Here is a 20,646-nt window from a genome sequence, read left to right as displayed (position 1 = left end):
CAGATTTCAGATGTTGAAGTTTGAAAAAGGAGCTAGACACTCAGAGGAGGCAAGTTACTCGATCCCCATGTCCCGCTGACCCTAGTCAGCACCCCAGGAGGAGCCGGGCAGGATCCTGTCTAGGGCTCAGCCTCAATCTTGAAGGCTCAAAATCTAATTTGGACCATGTTCCAGAATTAATCTTTTTCTTAGGATCTGAACTCACAAGAGACTGATGGATTTCTTATTTTATAGAAAAGGAGATAAAGGCCATTTAGACATAATGCTCCCAACCAATGCTCAGAGCACTGTAGAAGTGTAGTCTCCCAGCAAACCTGGGGAAACAGAGTGAGAACAAAGCAAGCCAGACCACCTGCAAGGCACCTTCCAACTGAAAGCTTTAGAGAGTTAGAAAAACCATCTATATTCATTAATTATTGCTACATAACAAATTACCACGAACTTAATGGCTTAAAACAACACGTATTTATTATCTTACACTTTCTGTAGATCAGGGGTATGGGCATGGGCTCAATGGGTCCTCAGGAAGGCTTCAATCCAAGTGTCAGCCAGGACAGGGTTCTCATCTGAGGCTCAAATGGGGAAGGATCCACTTCCGAGTTCACTCAGGTTTTTGCCCGAATTCATTTCCTTTCCCTAGTAGGACTGAGGGCCCTAGCTTCTTGCTGACCACTCTCAGCTACTTGCCACAGGGACCTTCTAACATGGTTGCTTACTTCTTCAAAGCCAGCAAGGGAGAGAGTCTCTAGAACCAGTCTGCTAGCAAGATGGAGTCTTGTATAACAAAACATAATCTCAGATGTGACATTCCATCACCTTTGTCACATTCCGTGGCTTAGAAACAAGTCACAGGCCCTGGACACACTTAAGGGGAAGGGATTATATAAAGATGTGACATTGGGTAAGGTCATTGGGGGGTCAGTTTATTTTTTCTTAAGATTTTATTTATTTATTTGACAGAGATAGTGAGAGAGCACAAGCAGGGGGAACAGTAGAAGGAGAGGGAGAAACAGGCTCCCCGCCCGAGCAGGGAGCCCAATGCAGGACTCGATCCCAAGGACCCTGAGATCAGGACCTGAGCCGAAGGCAAGTGCTTAACCAACTGAGCCACCCAGGCACCACGGGGGGTTAGTTTAGAGTCTGTCCACCACACCTTCCAAGGCTTCATAGGTGTGCAACCTGTGCAACTGCCCAGCCCCCTGCTTCTAGCCCCACAGTTGTTTTAATGCTTTGCTATTGCCATCTTCAAGTTCTTAATAATCTTTGATCAAGGGGCCCCTCACTTTCATTTGTAGCCAGTCCTGTCCAAGGGGTCCAGAGAGCTCAGAAAGCCAGACAGGGTGCTGCTCCAGGCAGTGACAGGAGCACCTGACTAGGAGTTACTCTGCGGTCCCTCTCCTAGGGCCAGCTCTTCCCCTGTGGCATCTCACCCTCTTGACACTTAAACCGCGTCCATCTTTGGCAAGGAACATAGGTGCCTTTAAACATCTTCATGAAAAAAAAAAAAACCATGTTTTCTCATTGAAGTGTTTACATGACCTAGGTACTTGCTACTCACATTGTGGTCCTCAGAGCAGAAGCAGCAGCCTTGACCATGAGCTTGTCGGAAATTGTTGAGCTTCAAAATAGAAGTTATTTTACTAGCAAAAATGAGTTTATTCAGGAATAGCAGAGAATTGCAACTCAGGACATGCAAGCTAGGGCAAAAACTACAGACAAATCCTACAAATGATAGGGAGGAATGGTATTTTATTAAGAAGGAAGAAGTTGGGAGGGGTTGTTTTGAATGAAAGTCCATCGGAGAAAAACAAGAATTCAGGGTGGTGAGAGTTTCTCATTGGCTGTGTTACTGGGGTAATGGATCTGGGTTTCTTTTCTTTTCTTTTTTTCTTTTATTTGAGAGAAAAAGTCAGAGATAGCGAGAGCATGAGCAGGGAGGAGAGGGAGAAGTAGGTTCCCCGCTGAGCAGGGAGCCTGATGTGGGGCTCAATCCCAGGACCCCGGGATCATGACCTGAGCCGAAGGCAGACGCCCAAGGACTGAGCCACCCACGCGCCCCTGGAGTAATGGATGTCTATAGGAGAAGCGCTAGAGGTCTCTTTCTGTTGGGGTCTGTAATTGACAATTCTTCCTGTAATTGACGTCAAGTGCTGTGGCATGAGAGGTCTCCCTTCTAGCCTCCAGACTCCATTTTAGTGAGGTTAGGAGACATAGATATGGATGGATATTCCATTATAGATATATAGATATTCCATTATAGATAAATATAGTATTATTGGAATATATATATACACACATACATACACACACACATACACACACAGATTATTATTCAGCCTTAAAAAGAAAGTAATCTTGGGGCACCTGACTGGCTCAGTCAGTAGAGCATGCAACTCTTGATCTTGGGATTCGTGTCCCACGTTGGTGTAGAGATTACTTAAAGTAAAATAAAATCTTTAAGGGAAAAAAAAGGTAATCTTGTCATTTGAAACAACGGGGATAAACCTGGAGGTCATTATGCTAAGTAAAATAAACTAGACACAGATAGACCAATACTGCATAATCTCATTTGAATGTGGAATCCAAAAAAAAAAAAAAATGAAACTCTTAGAAGCAGAGACTAGATGGTTACCAGGGGATGGGGGAATGGGGAGCTGTTGATCAAAGGGTACAAAGTTTTAGATATGCAGGACGAATAAATTACAGAGATCTAATGTACAACATGGTGACTATAGTTAACAGTACCATATGGTACACTTCACATTTGCTAACAGAGTACATCCTCTTGGTTCTCAACGACAATGACAAAATGGTTACTATGTGAGATGGTGGATATGTTACTTAGTTTGATTATGGTAATCATGTCACAATGTATGTGTATATCAAAACATCATGCTGTACACTTAAAATACATACAATTTTTATTTGTCAATTATTCCTCAATAAAGCTGGGAAAATAAATAAAGAAACCAGGGAGTGGGGCAGAATTGCACTGTCACCATGCTATCAGATAGTTTTAATTTCCCACGTAGCTCTGCGAAGGAGGGTACTCGGTCTGGTCTGTCCCTCTTGTGACCCTGAACATCCTTTTATGTTCCTGTTGGGGGTGGGGGCAACTTTCAGTCTTTCACCACTAAGTATGATGTTACCTGTGAGTTTTTCATAGATGCCCTTTATCAAATTGAGGAAGTTCCCTTCTATTCTTTGTTTGTTGAGAAATTCTATCCTGAAAGGGTGTTGGATTTGTCAAATGCTTTTTCTGCATCTATTAAGATAATCATGGGATTTTTGTTCTTTATTCTATTAGCATTGTGTGTTTTATTGATTGATTTTCCTATGTTGAACCACCCTTGCGTTCCTGGTCACGATATGTAATCCTTTTAATATGCTGTGGATATGGGGCACCTGGGTGGCTCAGTCGTTAAGCGTCTGCCTCTGGCTCAGGTCATGATCCCAGGGTCCTGGGATCGAGCCCCGCATCGGGCTCCTTGCTCAGCGGGAAGCCTGCTTCTCCCTCTCCTTCTACTGCTTCCCCCTGCTTGTGCTTTCTCCCTCTCTGTCAAATAAATAAAATCTTTAAAAAAAAAAATATGCTGTGGATATGATTTGCTGGTATTTTGTTGAGAATTTTTGCACCTGTATTTATAAGTGGCGTTGCCATGTAATTTTATTTTCTTGTGCTCTTTTTCTTGGCTTTGATCTCAGGCTCATACTGGGTTCCTAGTGTAATAACACTCCAACCAGTCTTCAAGCTTATGTGCTCCTTGCTTGCTGACCTAAGTCCCTTGATCTGTAGCAGAACTTTCCTTGAGATTTGCAGACCACTGGCCATGAGGAGTGAAGGACCAAACTTTCCCAAAAAATAAGGCCTGACTACATTCAAAAACAGCTGCCAGTGAGGCCAGCAAGTCTGTTCAGGGTCATGTCCACATAGGACTAGCCACCTGGGCACCTGCGTCTCCTCTGTATAACCCCCCGCCCTCTTCCCTTGCCTTCCCATTTAAAACCCTCTGGCTTCATCTGGACGGGGAAGATGATCTTTGAGATGTTTGTCCACCATCTTCTCAGGTTTCTGGCTCCCTGAATAAAGCCAACTCTCCTTTCCCACCATCACTTGTCTCTCAAGTATTGATTTTCAAGCTACCAGAAGCAAAACCTGAGTTTGGAACCAGTTCTCTGCCCAGTAACAATAGAATCAGATGGGAAATGTTCCCTCTTCGTTTTTTTTTTTTTTTTTTTTTTTTTTGGGAAGATTTTGTGAAGGTTTAGTTTTAGTTTTTTTTTTTCTTTTTTTTTTAAGATTTTATTTATTTATTTGAGAGCATAAGGGAGCGAGAGGGCACGAGTAGGGGAGGAGCAGAGATAGAGAGCATGAGGGGGGAAGGGGGTGTAGAGGGAGAAGAAGAAGCAGGCTCCTGCTGAGCAGGGAGCTCCCTGTGGGTTCAATCCCAGAACCCTGGGATCATGACCTGAGCTGACGGCAGACACTTAACTGACTGAGCCACCCAAGCGCCCCTGTGTTTTTGTTTTCATGTGTTAGAGGTATTTTCTAACTTCCCTGCGGTTGTTTAAGAATATACTGTTTAATTTCCAGATATTTGTGAACTTTCTAGTTTTCCTTCTGTTATTTTCTAATTTCACTCCATTATGTTCCAGAACATACATGATATGACTTCAGTCTGTTTAAATTCATTGAGATTTATTTTGTGACCTGACATAAGATCTATCCTGGAGAATATTCCATGTGCACTTGAGAAGAATGTGTATTCCGGGGTGCCTGGCTGGTTCAGTCGGAAGAGCATGCAACTCTTGATCTTAGGGGTGTGAGTTTGAGCTCCACGTTGGGTGTAGAGATTACTAAAAAAAAATAAACTTTAAAAGAAAAAAAAAGAACGTGTATTTTTTGGTCATTGGGTCAAGTGTTCTGTGTATATATCTGGTAGGTCCATTGGTTTACAGCATAGTTCAAGTCTTCTATTTCCTTGACGATCTTCTGTCTTGTTTCATCCATTATTGAGAATGGAGTATTGAATTCATCAACTATTATTATTGATAATTTAATCATATTTATTTTTTAAGTTGTATTAAATCCAGTTGACTTTTTTTTTTTTAAAGATTTTATATATTTATTTGACAGAGAGAGATACAGCGAGAGAGGGAACACAAGCGGGGGGAGAGGGAGAGGGAGAAGCAGGTCTCCCGCCGAGCAGGGAGCCCGATGCGGGGCTCGATCCCAGGACCCTGGGATCATGACCTGAGCCGAAGGCAGACGCTTAACGACTGAGCCACCCAGGCGCCCCAAATCCAGTTGACTTTTTTTTTACTTTTATATATTTATTTATTTGAGAGAGAGAGTGAGCGAATGCAAACGCACATGAGTGGAAGGAGAGGCAGAGGGGGAGGGAAAGAATCTCAAGCAGACTCTGCACTGAGCGTGGATCCTGATGCAGGGCTCAGTCTTGCAACCCTGAGATCATGACCTGAGCCAAAATCAAGAGTGAGATGCTTAACTGACTGAGCCACCAAAGCGACCCCAGTTGATTTTTTTTAAGGAAGCTTTATGCCCAATGTGAGGCTCAAACTCACGACCCTGAGATCAAGAGTTGCATGCTCTACCAACTGAGACAGCAGGGCGCCCTTAATCATATTTAACTTTTAGTTTTTAAACTCTTTTTGGAACCTGGGGGGAACCATGACCACCACCATCTCCCACACCATGCATACCCTATGCTCACACCACCTGTCCTGGGCTCAGCAGCCTTGGTGGTTGTTACAGTACTTTATTAAGCAAAGAAACAGAGTTGTTTTCAACATCTCCTCTAAGGAAGGAAGCTCAGAAGGGCTGAGTCAGCCAGGCCCTGCAGGATGGGCTGCTTCTACTTGAACTTCTGCAGCAACTCGCAGATCTTCTCCTTGACCATTGGATCCAACGTTGAACAGTCCCACTCTGCCAACTTCATCAGCCGGTCATGGGCCTCCCAGAAGAGGCCAGAGCCAATAGCCAGCTCCACCCTCATGCGCCACTCAGCTATCTTGGAGCTGTTGAGAAAGACATTATACTTGCTTCCCATGGGCTGTAGATAGACAAAGAGGAAGGAGTGGTCAGCCAGGAGGAGGGGCGGGGGTGACAGACCAGCCTCACCTGCATCCCCTCCCCTACAGCCTCAGGGGCTCTCCGCACCTGCCTCCCACAAAGAGTGAGTCTGTGACCCACCGCACCCCCAGGCCTGGGCAAGAGGTCAGAGGCTATGTGATAGACACGGGGGGAGCATTGGAAGATCGATCAGAATCTCCAGGGTTCTTGGCCACTGGTCTTGCTCCAAAGCTCCGGAATCCCTCTCTGAGGTAACACAGGTGTTACCTCCCATTTCTCCAGCATGAAACTTTCCATGAGTCCTGCCTTCTACCAGGAAATCCCTTGTCCTCAGATGAGGGTGGGAAGAATTCGGTTCTTTTTTCTCTACATTGAGCCTTCCTCTGTGATCAGGCACAGCGCCTGGAATGGGAGACCCAGCAGGTAGTCTAAGAAACATGCACCCAAGAAGCTTGGGGGTCCCACAAGGGGGTGGGTGTGGGTGAAATGTAAGGGGTAGGGTGTGAAATGTAGGGGACTACACCACCTGGGGCAGAAAAACTGAAGTGGTTATTCCTGGTGATGGTCTGCCCTTTACCCTGACCAGGGACTAAAGTGGACACTTTGCATACTGGCCAGAAATTATGTTGGCCTTTCAAGACATTGGCCAGGGTCTAAACTGGCCATCCTGCACAGCTAGGTCAGAAGTGGCCACCCTTCCCTCAGGCAGAAACCACATAAATGCCCCACACCCAGGTATGCCCCCCAAACGCACGGTGGATGTCCCTCAGATCCAGAGCCATGGGAGCTGCTTTGTATAGCTATAAGCCTGGAGCTCTAGAAAAGAAGCACTCAGCCAAAGGACACTTTGGAGGCCTCTGTACACTTCCTGGAGAGTCCAACGGGAAGAGGAGGCATCCAGGATCTTGGTGGACTCACTGAGAAATGCTGTGTTCTTCTCCCTGTCCCAGGCCTGCCCTCCAGCCCCTCCCCATGCTGAAAAATCATTGTGAAGCATGGATAATAGCGATCCTCCTTGGTTCAAAATCTGTGCTTCCTGTTACCCCTGGGTGGGGTCCAGACACCCCATCCCTGGCTCCCACAGTCCTCCATGTCTCCTCCTTTACCAGCCTATCCTCAAGCTATGGCCCCAATGGTCACAGAGGAGTCTCACCTGTGCCCAGGCTCTGTGCCCCCCCCTACCCCACTCCACACCTGCATCATCTCCACCAGAGCCACCAGGTCGGCCAGTGAGATGTGGTCCCCAGTGATGAACATCTTGTCCTGCAGAAACTTCTCCTCAAAGAGCTGCATGTTGTTCTTCGCCTCTACCAGCATCTGTTCTGTCTTCTCAGCTGGAACCTCCTCACCTGTGATCATTGGGATCAGCATCTGGCCGGCGTGGGGAAGGGGAGGGAAGAAAAGGCTGCACTCTAGTCCCATTTGACCCTCCCGTCTTCAGCCTCCTTGTCCGCTGGAGAGGTGTTGGACAGAACCAAGGACATAAAGTAGGTTCAACTCTTGTAGTGGTTCTGCTTGATAGAGATCACCTAGGGCCATTGTTCAGGGGGATTTTGAGATCCCAGCAGGAAGTAATCCTGTGATTGGTTAGTGATGTCTGTCACAGGCATGAGATAAGAAGTAAGGGTACATATACGGGCTACTGGTCATCTTCAAATTTGGTGGTTTCTCTGGGCCCTTTGACTCTGATGTTTTCTAATTCAGAATGAAATTTCTTGACTCCTATCCCAGCCTGAGTACCATCAGCTCCTTCTGGGTGCCCTTCCCCTTGTTTTTACAAGGCTTTTTCATACCCAGTGGTTCATTCCACACTCCCATCAGCTCTGTAAGGCAGGCAGGGGAGGGAGCCAAGGAAATGAGGCTCAGGAAGGGAGGGACACTTGCTTGAACTCACCCGCGGTCAGCCATAGCCTTGGTCCCACTCACCTTGATCCAGAGGATCTTGCTCATGGGCAGCTGAATGGCAGTGTGCTGCCAGGCCATGAACTCATCCACGCGGGCGCGTGTGTGCAGGTCGGGTGGGTACCAGTGCGAGGGTGTGCTGTACTTGCGGCACATGTAGAAAAGGATGGCCACACTGCAGAAAGAGAAAGCCAGGGACACTGCCCATTCCCTCCCCGATCCTGTCACGCCCACCACCCCAGTGTGGCCTGGGTCCAATGCAGAACCTCCAGCCGGAGGCGGGCTCTAGGCACTGACATTCTTCTAGGGGAAGGGTGAACCCAAAGGGTGCCAAGAGAGGCAGTCAGTCCGCTAGTCAGTGAGTGCAAGAGGGAGGCCAGCAGGGTGATGGGAGTTGGTGGATGGCATCAGGAAGGCAGTCTCGGTGGGGAACAACATGTACGGGAATTCAGGGGTAGTAAGAGGTAGCAATTTGGAGAAAAGGAGAAAGGGTGACCAGAAGAAGGGTGCGGAGAATGGTCAGAGACAGCCAGAGACACTGTGGAGGCACTCAGGGAGGCCCCCGGAGATGCAGGAGGGTATGGACTTAATCCTCAAGGTTATGGTTACATAAGCAGGAGGATGAGAAAATCTGCCTTGATTTTTAGAAAGATCCCTCTGTCCTACAACTCAATAGCAGGAAAACAAATAATCCAACCAAAAATGGGCAAAGAACAGGAGGAGACATTTTCCCAGAGAAGACCTCCACATGGCCAATGGACACATGAAAAGATGCTCAACATCACTCATCAGCAGGGAAATGCAAGACAAAAACCACAATGAGATACCACCTCACGCCCATGATATAGCTGTCATCAAAAGGACAAGAAATAACAAATGTTGGCAAGGATGTGTACAGAAGGGAACCCTTCTGCACTGTTGGTGGGAATGCAAACTGGCGCGGCCACTGTGGAAAACAATCTGGAGATTCCTAAATAGAATTACTATAGTATCCAGCAATTCCATTTCTGGATATCTATCTGAAGGAAACAGAAACAGTGTAACAAAAAGATATCTGCACCCCCATGTTCACCGTGGCATTATTTAGAAGAGCCAAGGCATGGAAACAGCCTAAGTGTCCATCGATGAATGAATGCCTAAAAAACATGTGATGTAAAGATACAATGGAATATTATTCACCCATAGAAAAGAAGGAAATCCTGCCATTTGTGACAAGATGGATGGACCTTGAGCGGTTATTCTAAGTGAAATCACACAGAGAAAAATATAGCGTGATCTCATTTATATGTGGAATCTAAATACAAACAAACAAACAAAAACAAAACCGTAAATACAGAGAACACATTGGTGGTTGCAGGAGGCGGCGGGGGAGGGGGTGAAATGGATGAAGGGAGTCAAAAGGTTCAGACTTGCAGCTATAAAGTAAGTCACGGGGATGTAATTGTGACCAAAGTTAATAAGACTGTATTGTATACTTGAAAGTTGCGAAGAGAGTAGATCTTAAAAGTTCTTACCATGAGGGAAAAAAATCTACAACTCTATGTGGTGAAGGACATCAACTACAACTTACCGTGGTGATCATTTCACAATATATACATAAATCGAGTCATGATGTTGTACACCTGAAACTAATATAATGCTGTATGGCAATTACATCTCAAAAGAAAGAAAGAAAGATCCCTCTGGTACTGGGTGGAGGGGTTCTGAGGAGGGCAGAGGCCACGGAGGTATGCGGAGGGTACAGACTGGAGGCACCATTTGGAGGGGATGGTCTTGCTCTTGGCTGGCGGAGGGCAGGAAGGGAGCAATGCAGGGTGGACACAGGCGTTTGAGGTGTCTAGGACATCTGGAGACCTGGAGAGTCCTGAGCCGGAGTCTGATATGACATCAAAGTCCAAGGAGCAGGTGCCTACCCGCCCTACCCTGCTCCCCCGCCCCAACCAACACCGTCTGTGCAGAGTCAGAAGATGAGGAAGGAGCAGAGACGGGTAGGGGGAGAGGACAGGAAGGAGCAGCCTGGGAGGGAGGAGGGAGGGGGGAGTCCCCAGAGGCCCAACTCTATAAGAAGGGGGGAAATATCAAGGATGGAAATCCTAAATCCTAAATCATCTCAGCTGATCTCACAATAACCCTGTAAGGTGTGTACCAGTATGCTTCCATTTGAGGAAACTGAGGCTTGGAGATACAACTAACTTGCCAAAGACACACAGCCCATGAGTGACAGGATCGGGGTTTGATCCCAGCAGCCAGGCCCCATGCCTGAGCCTGAGCCTGAGCCTGAGCCTGAGCCCAAGCCCCGCCACTGTTCTTGACCACCTGGCATAGCGTGTGACCTTGGCCAGGCCGACCAGGGGGGTGGAAGGAATGGATGGAGTCAGGTGGGAGGAGAGTGAATGCGCAGCAGAGATGAGAGGATGGTCCCTAGCCTCCACGAAAAGCCTGAGGGGCAGGCCAAGGCTTGCCTCACTGGCCCAATGCCCCTCCCCATTTTGTGACCTCTGGGAACACACCCTTGGTGGCCAATCCCGGCTCATGACTGTTCTGGGCAGACCTGTCGGTGGCCGCCAGTCCCAACTGGCTCCTCCCAGGCTGTCTGTAGCCCGTGCCACTCTAACCAAGCCCACAGCCCCCACTGCCACACTCTGTGTCTCTGTCCGGCACCTTGAGGCTGGGGCCCCCAATGCTCATTCTCAGCATCAGCCCTCCTGGCTCCCGCACCGGGAGCGCCGGGGCCAAGTGGGGCCCACCAGCATATTCTCGAACTCTTCTTGCCACCGTAGCAGGCCAGAGCTCGCTATGCCCGGAGGTGCCCCATCTCTTGGGGGGCAGGCACCCGGCTGGCATCACAGTTCCTGGTCTGACCCTGGAGTGGGCACCTGGCCTTCTGTCTGCCTAGCACCCTCTCACCGACTCTTCTCGCAGGGTCCTGCTCTTTCATCTTTAATCCAGTGATTCGGGGGAGGGGGGCGGTTGCTGGTAGTCAGGGGTCCCAGTGCCATGGCCAGTGAGTGGTCCACAGGAAAGAGGAGGCTCAGACTATGCCCATGCATGTCCTTCGCTAGGAACATCAGATACCCTGAGAAGGAGGGGCTGATCCTTCTCTAGACAGATGGACACGGAGATGGGCAGGGGACACTCTAGCCCAGATTCCCTGAGCTGGAAGGGTGGGGAGGTGAGGGTCACCAGAGCCAGTAGGGCCGTCCTGCCACCAGCAGGCCCAGAGCGGGGCAGCACAGGTGGGCGCCAAGCCTCGGTGTCCCTGGTTCCAGAGGGTGGGGCCACCACCCTAAAAGGCCCAAGGCACAGAGCATGGAGCCAACAAGGATGATTCTCAAGCCTTAATATGTAAAGCAATTTACCGGCTAGGTTTCAGACTTGGTTGGGATGCATAAGATTTTTTTTTTTTTCCTTCCTATGTCTCTGTTTGGGAATAGGAATATCCATCCTGTGCACGTCCCCCCGTTGTATTTTTTTTATTATTATTATTTTTTTAAAGATTTTATTTATTTATTTGAGGGAGAGAGAGAGAGAGAAACAGCATGAGAGGGGATAGGGTCAGAGGGAGAAGCAGGCTCCCCGCCGAGCCGGGAGCCCGACGCGGGACTCGATCCCAGGACTCCTGGATCATGACCCGGGCCGAAGGCAGTCGCCCAACCAACTGAGCCACCCAGGCGCCCCTTTTTATTTATTTATTTTTTTAAAGATTTTATTTATTTATTTGAGAGAGAGAATGAGATAGAGAGCATGAGAGGGGGGAGGGTCAGAGGCAGAAGCAGGCTCCCTGCTGAGCAGGGAGCCCGACGTGGGACTCGATCCCGGGACTCCAGGATCATGACCTGAGCCGAAGGCAGTCTCTTAACCAACTGAGCCACCCAGGCGCCCCGCCCCTTTTTATTATTATTTTTAAGTAATGTCTACAACACCCAATGTGGGGCTTGAACTCAAGACCCTGAGATCAAGAGTCACATGCTCCACCAACTGAGGCAGCCAGGCGCCCCTCCCCATTGTATTTTAGAAGCAGGACAACTTGTCATCTGGTTTCCCAGGTTCAGAGAGAGAGCGGAACTTTGCGCCGGGATGAATCATACCATGAATCTCACCCATACCTGATTTGGATAATGTAGACACTGGCATTTTGGGCTAAGAGTTGATGCCAGAGTGATTAAGACTTTTGGAGATGTTGGGATGAGGTGAATATATTTTGCACATGGGAAGGACATGAATTGGGGGGGGCCCAGGGGACAGACTGTTATGGGTTGAATTGTGTTCCCCAAAGATGTGTTGAAATCCTAACGCCCAGTACCTCAGAATGTAGCCTGATTTGGAAATTGGGTCTTTACAGAGGTAATCGAGTTAAAATGAGGTCTTAGAGGGGGGCCTGGCTAGCTCAGTCGGAAGAGCATGTGACTCTTGAGCTCAGGATTGTGAGTTCAGGCCCCACACTGGGTGTAGAGATTACTTAAAAATATAAAAGTCAAAATAATGTGAGGTCTTAGAGTAAACTCTAATCCATTATGACTCGTGTTCTTATGAAATGGGGACATTTGGACACAGAGACATGCACAGATGGAAGGCAAGATGGCCATCTCCCAGCCAAGGAATGCCTGAGGCTGTCAGAACCTAAGACAGAGGCCTGCAATAAAGCTTCCCCGGCTTCAGAGGGAGCACAGCTCTACCAACACCTCGATTTTCACTTCTAATCTCCAGAACTATAAGACAATACATTTCTATTGTTCTAAGTCATTCAGTCAGTGGTAATTTGCGACAGCAACCCTAGGAAAATAATGCAGGCCCTGGGCCCCCCGAAGTCCTGTGGTCCACTTGGAAGATGTGCTTTAAGACACCGCCTTGGAGGCAGCCCGAAAAACAGTCTGCCCCAAATCTTACCAAACTTCTACTTCCAGTGACCAGTTCACAGGAAATGAAAGGACAGAAAGACCGTGTAAACATGACACCCTGAGAATGTGATCGGCAAAACTCAGACTGTGGGAAACTCCACAGGACAAAGGACTCGGTTTCTTCAACCACAACAAAAACGCAAAGGCAAGGGGCGCCTGGCGGGCTCAGTGGGCGGAGCTCAGGCTTCTCGATCTCAGGGTCCTGAGTTCAAGCCCCAAGTTGGGCGTGGAGACTACTTTTATTTTTTATTTTTATTTTTTTTAATTTTTAATTTATTTATTTGACAGACAGAGAGATAGCGAGAGCAGGAACACAAGCAGGGGGAGTGGGAGAGGGAGAAGCAGGCTTCCTGCCGAGCAAGGAGCCCGATGTGGGACTCGATCCCAGGACCCTGGGATCATGACCTGAGCCGAAGGCAGACGCTTAACGACTGAGCCACCCAGGCGCCCGTGGAGACTACTTTTAAAAAATGCAAAGGCATGGGCACCTGGGTGGCCCAGTAGGTTAAGTGTCTGCCTTTGGCTCAGGTTGTGATCCCAGGGTCCTGGGATTGAAACCCAAGTCAGGCTCCATGCTCAGAGGGAAGTCTGCTTCTCCCTCTGCCTCCACCCTGCTTGTGCTCACTCGCTGTCAAATAAATAAACCTTAAAAAAATTGCAAAGGCAGGGGCAGCTGGGTGGCTCAGTTGTTAAGCGTCTGCCTTCGGCTCAGGTCATGATCCCAGGGTCCTGGGATCGAGCCCCGCATCCGGCTCCCTGCTCAGCGGGAAGCCTGCTTCTCCCTCTCCCATTCCCCCTGCTTGTGTTCCCTCTCTCACTGTGTGTCTCTCTCTGTCAAATAAATAAATAAAATCTTTAAAAAAAAAAAATTGCAAAGGCAAAAAAAGTGGGTCATGGAGGGAACTGTAGATGAAAAGGGACTCAAGAGGCAGATCACCAGCTGCAATTCTTGGAAGTTTATTTGGAACCAGATTCAAATGCTCAAGCTACAAAGAAACTATTTGTGAGATAAGCGGAGACTTTTGACTACAAACAGGATATTAGTTGAAATCCAGGGATTATTGTTAATTTTACAAGGTGTCATCATGGTATTGATGCTTTTTTTTTTTTTTAATTTATTTGAGGGACACCTGGGTGGCTCAGTTCTTAAGCCTCTGCCTTCGGCTCAGGTCATGATCCCAGGGTCCTGGAATCGAGCCCCACATCGGGCTCCCTGCTCGGCGGGAAGCTTGCTTCTCCCTCTCCCAGTCCCCCTGCTTGTGTTCCCTCTCTTACTGTGTCTCTCTCTGTCAAATAAATAAATGAAATCTTAAAAAAAAAAAAAAAAAGATTTATTTGAGAGAGAGAGGGCATGTGAGTTGGGGGGGGGTGGGCAGAGGGAGAAGGAAAGAGAATCCCAAGCAGGCTCAATGCCCAGTGCAGAGCCCACTGGGCTTGATCTCACAACCTTGTGATCATGACCTGAGCCGAAATCAAGAGGCAGACACTTAACTGAGCCACCCAGACGCCCCTGATGCTTTTTTTTTTTAAGAGCCCTTATCTCTTAAAAGTATATTCGTAAACATTTATGGATGAAATGATAGGGTGGCTGGCAAGCAGGGGAATAGAGTGGGCTACAGGTGATGAAAAAATGGGCTCCCCAAGAGGATCACTGTTGGAATGGGGTGAGGGGTACCATGTGGAGGTCACTATAATCCTCATTAGTTAGTATTCATTCTACTTTGGTGTACATATAAAATTGTTCACAGTAAATAAAAAGTAAGTACTAGCAGTCGGCTCCACGTGGATCTCCCGGGAGGAGCAGAGACAGATGGTGGGGGGGGGGGGTCCCAGGAAAGACTTACCTTTCAGATAAGATAAATTTTCCATCTTTGAGGCTGGGTAGCTTCTTCAGGGGGTTGATCTCTCTGTATTCTTTGCTGTGGTGGTGACCTGAGAGGGGCAGGAAAGGTAAAGGTCTGAGGGTGCCGGGACTCCAGGGAAGAGAGAACCAGGTCTCCCAGAGGCAGAATGCCTTCCTCCCCATTTTCTCTAGAAGAGGAAACAAGCCCAGAGGAATACCATGGCTCTTCAGGTCAAAGGGCAAGTCAGCGGCAGAACAGGGATTAGGATCAAGACTCCTGCCCCCATCCCAGGCTCGGTGACCAAGACAACCTGTTGGCTCACAGAAGTTGAAGGCCTCCAGCCCCCACTCCCAACTCCAGGCCTGAAGCCACAGCCCATGAACCAGCAGAAGCCCTAGAAGCCTGGATCCCACCCCTTATAGCCCCCTCCAAAAGGGGCAGGGCAGCCAGGAGCCCCAGCACACAGCTGGAATTCAAAGGGAACCTCGCATATGCAATCAATCTATGGGGAGTTCTGTTTTGTGGTTGAGTTTTGGTGTTTTTTTTCAAGGTCATTATTTTTTTAACATTTTTTAAAATTTAAATTCAATTAATTAACATATGATGCATTATTAGTTTCAGAGGTAGAGATCAGTGATTCATCAGTCTTATATAATACCCAGTGCTCATTACATCATGTGCCCTCCCCAATGTCCATTACCCAGTTACCCTTCCCCTCCAGCAACCCTCAGTTTGTTTCCTATGATTAAGAGTCTCTTATGGTTTGTCTCCCTCTCCGATTTCGTCTGGTTTTATTTTTCCTCTCTTCCCCTATGATCCTCCATTTTGTTTCTTAAATTCCACATATGAGTGAGATCATATAATTGTCTTTCTCTGATTGACTTATTTTGCTTAGCATAATACCCTCTAGTTCCAGCCATGTCGTTGTAAATGGCAAGATTTCATTTTTTTGATGGCTGAGTAGTATTCCATTGTGTGTGTACACACACACACACACACACACACACGCACACCTCATCTTCTTTATCCATTCATCTGTTGATGGACATCCGGGCTCTTTCCATAGCTTGGCTATTGTGGACGTTGCTGCTATAAACACTGGAGTGCAGGTGCCCCTCGGATCACTACATTTGTATCGTTGGGGTAAATACCTAGTAGTGCAATTGCTGGGTCATATGGTAGCTCTATTTTCAACTTTTTGAGGAACCTTATTTTTTTTGTTTTGTTTTATTTTTTTAAGTAAGCTCTGCTCGGGGCACCTGGGTGGCTCAGTTGATTAAGCGTCTGCTTTTGGTTTATGATCCCAGGGTCCTGGGATCGAGCCCCACATCGGGCTCCCTGCTCAGCGGGGAGTCTGCTTCTCCCTCTCCCTCTGCCTTTCCCCCCTCCTCTTGCTCTTGCTTGCTCTCTCTCAAATAAATAAAATCTTAAAAAAAAAAAAAAGGTGAACTCTGCTCAACATGGACTTGAACTCAGTTTTTTTTTCTTTTTTTTTTAAAGTAAGCTCTCCACTCAACATGAGCCTGAACTCACAACCCGGAAATCAAAAGTCTACACCCTCTACCAGCTGAGCCAACCAGGTGTCCCGATCTATTGGGAGTCTTAACCCTTCCACAGCCAGCTGCCTCTGGCTGGAAACATTTCTGGGGCTGGACTCACACTTCATTTCAGAGCATCAGGTCTCCTCCTCTATGTTCTAGAGACTTCTGCCTCTGCGACCTGAGCTTTTAAGAAACCCTTCCATGATGGGCGCCTGGGTGGCTCAGTCGGTTACGCGACTGCCTTCTGCTCAGGTCATGATCCTGGAGTCCCGGGATGGAGTCCCGCATCGGGCTCCCTGCTCAGCGGGGAGTCTGCTTCTCCCTCTGACCCTCCTCCCTCTCATGCTCTCTATCTCTCATTCTCTCTCACAAATAAATAAAAATTAAAAATCTTAAAAAAAAAAAAAGAAAGAATCCCTTCCATGCTTAGGATAGTGTTGGAGACCAGTGCCCTGTACCTCACTCAGGGTCTGTGTCACCCTGGGCAGGTGTGAACACGGTGGGGAGGATGGGTGTGGACTGAAGCAGGGGTCTTCACTCAGATGTGAATGACCACACACTTCTGCAGCCTTTGCCACCTGATCAGAGGTAGTGCAGCTAAGAAGCGCTGCACCCCCACAAGGAAAAGCCAAGGGCACTGGATGGGAGCCTGGGGGACGCTCAGCAGCTCTGCCTTCCACTTTACCTGATAGCAGAGTAGAATATGTGGGAAGGATGGACAGCCTATAGTTCCCTTGGGAAATGCTTCTTCCCCTGTGGACTTTGATGGGGGGAGTGTCCTCTGTGTCTCAGCTTAGAGACACCCTGACCTTGTGCCCTGCCTCCCCTCTGGACCAGACCTATGCCCGGCAGCAGAGGGTGCCTACCCTTTAGCAGATCCACAAACTGGAAGTCGAAGGGGATGCTGTTCTTCCTAGCGAAGATATACACAGCACGGCAGGATGCTGACAGCAGGTCCAGATAGAGCTCCAGGCCCATGTTGAGACACACGTTGGGCACCCCCACCAGCCAGCCACCAGGCTCTGAACCTGAACCTATATGCAGCCTGAGCCCTTGGCCCTGGCCCTGTGCCCTTTAGCCGTCTCTAACCCAGGCCCAGGACCCCGAGTTCTGGAACTTCTTGTTTCATTTGGTGGTGTCATGAGGCCAGGAAGCCCGGAATTCTCAGAGCAGCAAGGATTCTGGGGAGACTCAGGAGCAGACTAGGGAGATGCCCCTGGCTCAGGGGCAGAAGGTGGGGGCCTCCTGCAGCCCTGCCCCTCCCCTCCATCTTGGTGCCTGTCTGTCCTTGTGGCCCATTTCTGAAAAAGGACTTACACACGGGAATTCTCAGGGCCGGAACTTCATTGCAGCCCGTGACCCCGGGCTCTGCAGGGTCCAGAATGAAGACAGGGCAATGAGAACTGACCACGGAGGGTTTCAGAAGCAGGGCTTGGGGGTAGGCATAGGTCAGTCTAGCCTGAACTGTAGCTAGAAAAGTGTTGGGAGAAAAAGAAACAGGAGCCTGCGGAGCAGTCAGGGCACCGGGGACAATGTCACAGGGGTGTCAGGGGTCGGCCAGTCAGGCTGTGCCATGCAGAGAAGCCCAGAAACTTCTGGCTTGGCTTGGGACTGGCAGTGGCCAGGGGAGCTCAGTACCTGGCAACTCAGGAAGGTAACTGGATGCACATGGAGAGGTCTGAGTGCTGCTCACTCTAGGCTGCATCATCGCGGGACATCTGTCCCTCTAGATTCTGCTCTAGACCCCACCTCCTAATGCCGAGTGAGGCTGGAGACAAGTGGAGGGCACACAGCATGTTTATTGTGGCAGGAGAGTGCAGGGGAGCGGGCCCGGCCGTACCCCTCTCAGCTGAGCCGCTCCAGCAGTCTCTGCACCAGCTCCTGGGCCAGCTTGGGGTCCCGCTGGGCGTCTCGGGGGTCCCGAGGCTGTAGCACAAGCCTGTGGGCATCCTGGACGAGCTCAGGGCCCAGAGCAGCCTCTACTCGGGCTCGCCACGCTGCCAGCTGGGGCCAGTCTTGGAAGATGTCGCAGCCAACAGCAGTGGGCTGGGGAGACAAGGCAGCTGGAGCAGGGGACTCAGCCCTGGGCGCGGAGTCCCCCCAAGGGCAAGCAGGCAAGAGAAGCTCACCTGCATCAGCTCCGTGAATGCCATCAGATCCGCTAGGGAGAGCTGCTCGGTGGCCAGGAAGGGCTTGGTGGCCAGGACCTGCCCATCCAGGTGCTGCAGAGCTGGTTTCAGCTTCCCCAACAGCCGGTCTAGCCGCACGGGGTCCACAGGCTGCCCCGAGAAATGGGGCAGGAGGGACTGGGCCGGGGGAGAATCGAGGCAACTTATCCCAGTCTCCTCCAAACAATCTCAATCACCTTGCCACCCCTCCTGGCCACCATCCCCACCATCTGTCAGTGATACCCCCTGGGGCACTGTATTCAGAAGGCTTCTGAAGCCATCATTCAGACTCCGGGGGAAAGAGTGCTGTGATAGATTACGTATGTCTACCTGGGACAGTGGACGGGAGGCGTATATGGGCCAGCGGGTTCTTTCCAGCACGGGGGGCTCCAGCTCTTGCCCAAGCCCCACGCTAGGGCAGGGAGTCTCACCTTACACAGGTAGACGTTGCAAGCAGGCAGCTGGACGGCCGTGTGCTGCCACGCCAGGTACTCGTCCACACGCGCGCGGGCCTGCAGCTCGGTTGGGTACCAGTGGGTCGCCGCCCGGTACTTGCGGCTCAAGTATAAAAGGATGGCCACGCTGCAAATAGGAGGCGTCGGAGATTTCCCCAGCCCTCAGCGCCGGGCAGCCTCATCTCTCACAAACAGGGTGATTTGACTGGATCTCTCTCCAATGGCACCTCCAAGGGAGGACCCCCCCATTCCCACATCCCCACCAATGGTCATCTTTTCCCCACCAAACTGTTCCATTCCTCAAGTGCTCCCCCATGGGCCCACATTTCGACCTCCCCTCCCTTCTCCTACCCTAGCCAGCCCTCTGTCTCCAGGCCCCGCTCTCTGGCATCAGGGTCCTACTGAGCGGGAGGAAGGCAGGCCTGCCCGAGGGGTCTCCCAGCTCCCTCCCAGGCCAGTGCTCCCCAGAACCCTTTTCTTGATCCCCCTTGGGCTCCTGGTACTTGGTGACCAGTTTCTATTCTCAGGCAAGTCCTGGGAGGGGGTTACGTTACTCCCCCATTTTACAGAGGAGAAACATGGAGCACAAAGTTCTGTGACCTGTCTATGGCAGAGAGCGAGGGTGGGGGGACCTGGGATTCAGAGCCCAGTGCAGATCTGGGGCTGCCTGGCCCCTGGTTCCTGTGACTGAAAGGCCCGGGTTTGGGACATCTGAGGAGAGCTGACCTCAAGCTTGGATCTTCCCCAGCTAGCTCCAGGTTGTCCAGGACTGCCTGAGTGACCTACGCCCCTTTCCCAGGCTGAAGCTACCAGCTTTAGCCCCAAAGTCGCCCCCAGTCCAGCCCCCTGCCTCCAAGCTGGGTGAGCTGGAAGGAGGGAGGGGGGTCACACCAGTTTGGAAAAATCTCCCAGTGAGGGGTCATCAGCTTTCTGCGTCCCTCCCTCCACCCCCACCCCAACCCAGAAGCCTCTGCAGACCCCAGGACCCCATTACCTCTCCGCCAGCAGGAAGTTCCCGTCTTTGAGAGCAGGTACCTTCCCCAGGGGGTTCACCTTCAGGAATTCAGGCTTCAGGTGCTCCCCTGAGGGGTGGAGGAGATGAGTGGCTCAGCAAGTTCTGGCCCCTGGACAGACACCCCCTCCATGGAGCCCAGCCTAGTCAAGGCTCACCCCGTCCTAGCTCCACAGGCCGCAGCTCGAAGGGAATGCCATTCTTCCGGGCAAAAATGTAGACTGCACGGCACGGGGGCGAGTACAGGTCCAGAAACAGCTCCAGCGGCATGGCTGCACCTCCCACTGCCCTCACCTACCTTCCACTCAGGTCTGCCTCCCGGGGTTGGTTTGGTCCCTCCAAAATGGGGCCTGAAGAAATGTGTTTCCTTCCCTGAAAGCTGTTTCCTCTGAGCTAGTAGCCGGGCTCCCCGCCAAGCCTCCACACCTCCTGGCCTCTGTGGGATGAGGCGCGGTGGGCTGCTGGAGATTTGTCACTGGTTTTCCAGCGCAGGGTCCCCAGCCTGACCCTGCTCCACAAAGCCCTGTCCCTCCCCCCGGCCTGCTGCTTCCTTCTGCCCCCTTATCTCTGCTTCCTGGAGGCCAGGGCAGCTTTCACAATCTAGCTGAGGTGGGAGGCTCCCTGGCAGACGCGCACTATTGGTCTTTAAGGCCTTTTGTGTCTTTCGTCCCAGCCCGTGCCTGTCCACACACACACACACACACACACACACACACACACACACACACACAC

General features: G+C 50.1%; 2 protein-coding genes across 2 annotated transcripts; both read right to left on the bottom strand.

The window, feature by feature from the left end:
• Window positions 1-5,876: 5,876 nt before the first annotated feature.
• LOC110578391 (glutathione S-transferase theta-4) lies at window positions 5,877-17,257 on the bottom strand. The gene is made up of 5 exons (XM_021687916.1): window positions 17,146-17,257; window positions 14,739-14,826; window positions 8,021-8,171; window positions 7,289-7,465; window positions 5,877-6,074 (listed from the first exon to the last, which is right to left on the bottom strand). Exons 1-5 carry the CDS (start codon window positions 17,255-17,257, stop codon window positions 5,877-5,879), a joined length of 726 nt encoding a protein of 241 aa, XP_021543591.1.
• An 801-nt stretch (window positions 17,258-18,058) lies between these two features.
• LOC110578390 (glutathione S-transferase theta-1-like) lies at window positions 18,059-20,184 on the bottom strand. Its single transcript, XM_021687915.1, has 5 exons — window positions 20,073-20,184; window positions 19,897-19,984; window positions 18,879-19,029; window positions 18,409-18,585; window positions 18,059-18,325 (listed from the first exon to the last, which is right to left on the bottom strand). The coding sequence occupies exons 1-5, from the start codon at window positions 20,182-20,184 to the stop codon at window positions 18,125-18,127; spliced, it is 729 nt and encodes a 242-aa protein (XP_021543590.1). The 3' UTR covers window positions 18,059-18,124.
• Window positions 20,185-20,646: the final 462 nt, after the last annotated feature.

Source organism: Neomonachus schauinslandi, chromosome 14, assembly GCF_002201575.2.
Source record: "Neomonachus schauinslandi chromosome 14, ASM220157v2, whole genome shotgun sequence".
Taxonomy (NCBI): domain Eukaryota; kingdom Metazoa; phylum Chordata; class Mammalia; order Carnivora; family Phocidae; genus Neomonachus; species Neomonachus schauinslandi.
This window is presented reverse-complemented; position numbering and strand designations above follow the sequence as displayed.